Raw genomic sequence first — 4,171 nt, forward strand, 5'->3', positions numbered from 1 at the left:
TACTGGACTCATTTATGTTCCTAACCTAATCCTAGACCTAACACAAGATCTAACCAAAAACGTCTATCTGCATATAATAAGCACTATATCGTATATACATTTATCACATATGCAGGCTTATATGTAAGTAACCTACATATGTAATGAAATTAAACAGTATATTATGTTACCTTCTTTAACTTAATGTGTTGTTACAATAAAAACAAGATCAGACACAGTTATGTCCCTCTAGTTGTTGTGTACTTTGTACCGAGGTTTCGACGTAATAGATAATAGCGGAATTTCCCATTTATAACTTTCAGTTTCACGAGCAGGATAGAAGTTGTGGAATAGTTTGATAACGTTTTACCTACACGTCAAACGAATACCAGAAGTCAAGATTAAAGTAAGTGTAAGCAAATGGTTTAGAGATTATACATGTACCTTAATTCAGTAATGAAACCTGTATTCATTTGTGGATCATATAATGTTTCGTTTAGTTTGAATTTTTCAAATACAAATAGTACCTATTTTAAGCTATGTTAAAGATGGAGGAACATGATTTTCGACATAAAATCATTTGAATGACCTACTAAATACACAGATACGTGGTTTTTACCTGGATGAAATATTTTAGTTGGCGGCAAAAAAACAGATCTAGCAGCCTACGACTCTTGTATTGCTGGCCACGTTTATTAATGGAATATTTTTTTAATAAAAGCTGATTTTCCCGATGGACACTTTCATTTTCATTTGTTGGATGTAAATGTAAAGAGTGCAATTTCATGCGATAAGAAAAATAATAATATTCAAAATTTATAGTAGAATAACATGTTAAATAAACACATATTAAAAGTCTATCTATAAATTTGCTTGCTATTTAGCCATGTTAAAAATGTAAATTATATGTGATTTTGTAAAAACTATCTTATTGTAAATATTTTGTTTTTCTCAATTGGTTTATAATTTTCTGATTTTTCAAGTTAATTAGTTGACATCTCGACCAAATCTTTTAATTATTTTGTTAGATGCGACCCAGGATACACCTTGAACTTGTTGTACGGCATAAGAAATATTTGGAAGAAAATATACAAGTTCTGGAACCTGTCTTGGAAGTTATGAAAAACGTAAACGATTAATAATATTGTTATTTGTTCATACATTTTAAATAGTGCAATAACTTATGTAGAAAAAAGTAGTTAAGGAATAATTTCAAAAGAAAAATACACGGTACATTCAAAAATGTTTTTATACAAGGCTGTAGAAAAATGTCAAAATTGGATAGAAGATAAAATTGACAACCCGCCTCTCACGTACGGCGAACTTTGCCAGGAACTAGAGGCAGCTACATTGAGTTTGTTGAATACGTCATCATCTATCATAAGTAAAGCTTTTTTCAATAATTGTAATAATGTTAAATTGAGGATCTATGAAAAAAGATACAGTAGTTCCATCTAAAGAAATTATTCAAATAACAAAAATACATATTCGACTATTTCAATATGTAACAAAACATTATTTTGTTCATTTACATCACCAAGATGAAAATAAAGACTACGTAAATGTCGAGGACACTGCGCCATCATTATCTCAGTCAACACCATATCCTACAGCAGCAGAAAAATGGGACCCTAGTGAATCAAAACATCAAGTCACTAAACACGTTCAATCAACAGCGGGTATGGAATATTTAGAAACTAAAACAAATAAATCTTAAGATGTAAACATATATGTCTTAGCTTCGTTAAAAATAAAGTATTTATGATTTACTAAACACAATTAATACGTACAATAATTTAATTTGTTTGTCATGTATTACTATAGAAATATTGAGTCGACTTGAGCAGATAGAGACAGCCATAACTTCTTTACAAGACGTCAGTCGACTTGAGCAGATAGAGACAGCCATATCTTCTCTACAAGACGTCAGTCGACTTGAGCAGATAGAGACAGCCATATCTTCTCTACAAGACGTCAGTCGACTTGAGCAGATAGAGACAGCCATATCTTCTCTACAAGACGTCAGTCGACTTGAGCAGATAGAGACAGCTATATCTTCTCTACAAGACGTCAGTCGACTTGAGCAGATAGAGACAGCTAAATCTTCTCTACAAGACGTCAGTCGACTTGAGCAGATAGAGACAGCTATATCTTCTCTACAAGACGTCAGTCGACTTGAGCAGATAGAGACAGCTATATCTTCTCTACAAGACGTCAGTCGACTTGAGCAGATAGAGACAGCAATATCTTCTCTACAAGACGTCAGTCGACTTGAGCAGATAGAGACAGCCATATCTTCTCTACAAGACATCAGAGACAAGTCTACAAATGCAATATCAGAAATAAAACAATGGAGAGACAACTTTGTAACAAAACAGATTGACATGGGGGTAAACATTGAACAACTGGTTAAAAGACAAAAACAGAATTTTAAAAACCTCAGAAAACAAATGAGTGAACAAGATAACAAAGTAAAGGAGCTGAACAAAGAAATTGAAAGTTTAAAAGAAAAAGAATCCAAGTCAAACAAAACACTAGAGAAACTGTCTCTAGATATAAAGGGATATGAAAACAACTTACTCAAAATAAACAAAGATATGCAAGATCACACAGATAAAACTGATAGTATAACACAAGAAATTAAAAGACATTCAGATCAGATGTCTACCCTACAAGAAGAGAGTTATAAAACCATGCATAATACATCAACACAATTAGAAAAGGTAAAATTGCTAATCATGGGTTAACACAATTTTACACATACTGGCCAGAAAAATTATTTCACATTTTATTACCTGGTTAAATCAAAACACAACTTAGTAGCTTTATCAAAAGTTATACTTTACAAGTATTACTTATTTTAAGACACATTTTATGTTTTGTTAGTTATAATGTGCAGTAAAAATAATTAAAATGTTAATGCTTTTATTAAATTTTCTGCTCTTTAGTACATTTTAACAAACAAGCTCCTGCAACAAAGGTTGATGCCCATTGACAAACTGATTCAAATCTTTAACAAAAACTTGGAAACAAGGAAAGAAAGAATAACGAAGGTATATAAGAAGTAATTTAAAAATAAATAAATTGCGACGTTGATAAATCGTGCATTAATTATGAACACTATGTAAATAGACAAGTTAATAACATATATTTAAAAATAACACAAGCTTTAAATAATGTTCTATTTTTACAATATGTCATAACCAATTAAAATCAGTGCATCATTTGTATGCTGTACGTAACTACGGGAATTTTTCATTTGTTTTATAAAAAACTTTTTTAGCTGGAAAATATTGAAGGTGCTATTTCAAAACTGTCCAAAGATTTGAATATTATACGTAAGTTTGCATAAAAAAATAATTTTAAAAACCTAATCGTACAGCCAGACAGACCATAACGTGATGTTCGTTAGCCAGACAGACCATAACGTGATGTTCGTTAGCCAGACAGACCATAACGTGATGTTCGTTAGCCAGACCATAACGTGATGTTCGTTAGCCAGACAGACCATAATGTGATTTTCGTTAGCCTGACAGACCATAACGTGATGTTCGTTAGCCAGACAGACCATAACGTGATGTTCGTTAGCCAGAAAGACCATAACGTGACGTTCGTTAGCCAGACAAACCATAACGTGATGTTCGGTAGCCAGACCATAACGTGATGTTCGTTAGCCAGACAGACCATAACGTGATGTTCGTTAGCCAGACAGACCATAATGTGATGTTCGTTAGCCAGACAGACCATCACGTGATGTTCGTTAGCCAGAAAGACCATAACGTGACGTTCGTTAGCCAGACAAACCATAACGTGATGTTCGGTAGCCAGACCATAACGTGATGTTCGTTAGCCAGACAGACCATAACGTGATGTTCGTTAGCCAGACAGACCATAATGTGATGTTCGTTAGCCAGACAGACCATCACGTGATGTTCGTTAGCCAGACAGACCATAACGTGATGTTCGTTAGCCAGACAGACCATATCGTGATGTTCGTTAGCCAGACAGACCATAAAGTGATGTTCGTTAGCCAGACAGACCATAACGTGATGTTCGTTAGCTAGACAGACCATAACGTGATGTTCGTTAGCCAGACAGACCATAACGTGATAAAGAATGGAACATTTCACTCACCCATAGTGCCAGTCTCTAGACCCGTGGGTTTCCGTCAGGTGTTTGTTTCCTCACCTGA

The 4,171-nt window shown here is 33.9% G+C and overlaps 1 protein-coding gene across 1 annotated transcript; it reads left to right on the forward strand.

Annotated features, from left to right (window-relative positions):
* Window positions 1–302: 302 nt before the first annotated feature.
* Window positions 303–3,331, forward strand: LOC131947418 (leucine zipper protein 1). Its single transcript, XM_059308632.1, has 7 exons — window positions 303–385; window positions 1,008–1,106; window positions 1,237–1,363; window positions 1,521–1,658; window positions 1,804–2,702; window positions 2,928–3,032; window positions 3,263–3,331. The coding sequence occupies exons 2-7, from the start codon at window positions 1,008–1,010 to the stop codon at window positions 3,329–3,331; spliced, it is 1,437 nt and encodes a 478-aa protein (XP_059164615.1). The 5' UTR covers window positions 303–385.
* The last annotated feature ends 840 nt before the right edge of the window (window positions 3,332–4,171 follow it).

Source organism: Physella acuta, unplaced genomic scaffold (assembly GCF_028476545.2).
Source record: "Physella acuta isolate Inbredline_101_S28 unplaced genomic scaffold, ASM2847654v3 ptg000592l, whole genome shotgun sequence".
NCBI lineage: Eukaryota > Metazoa > Mollusca > Gastropoda > Physidae > Physella > Physella acuta.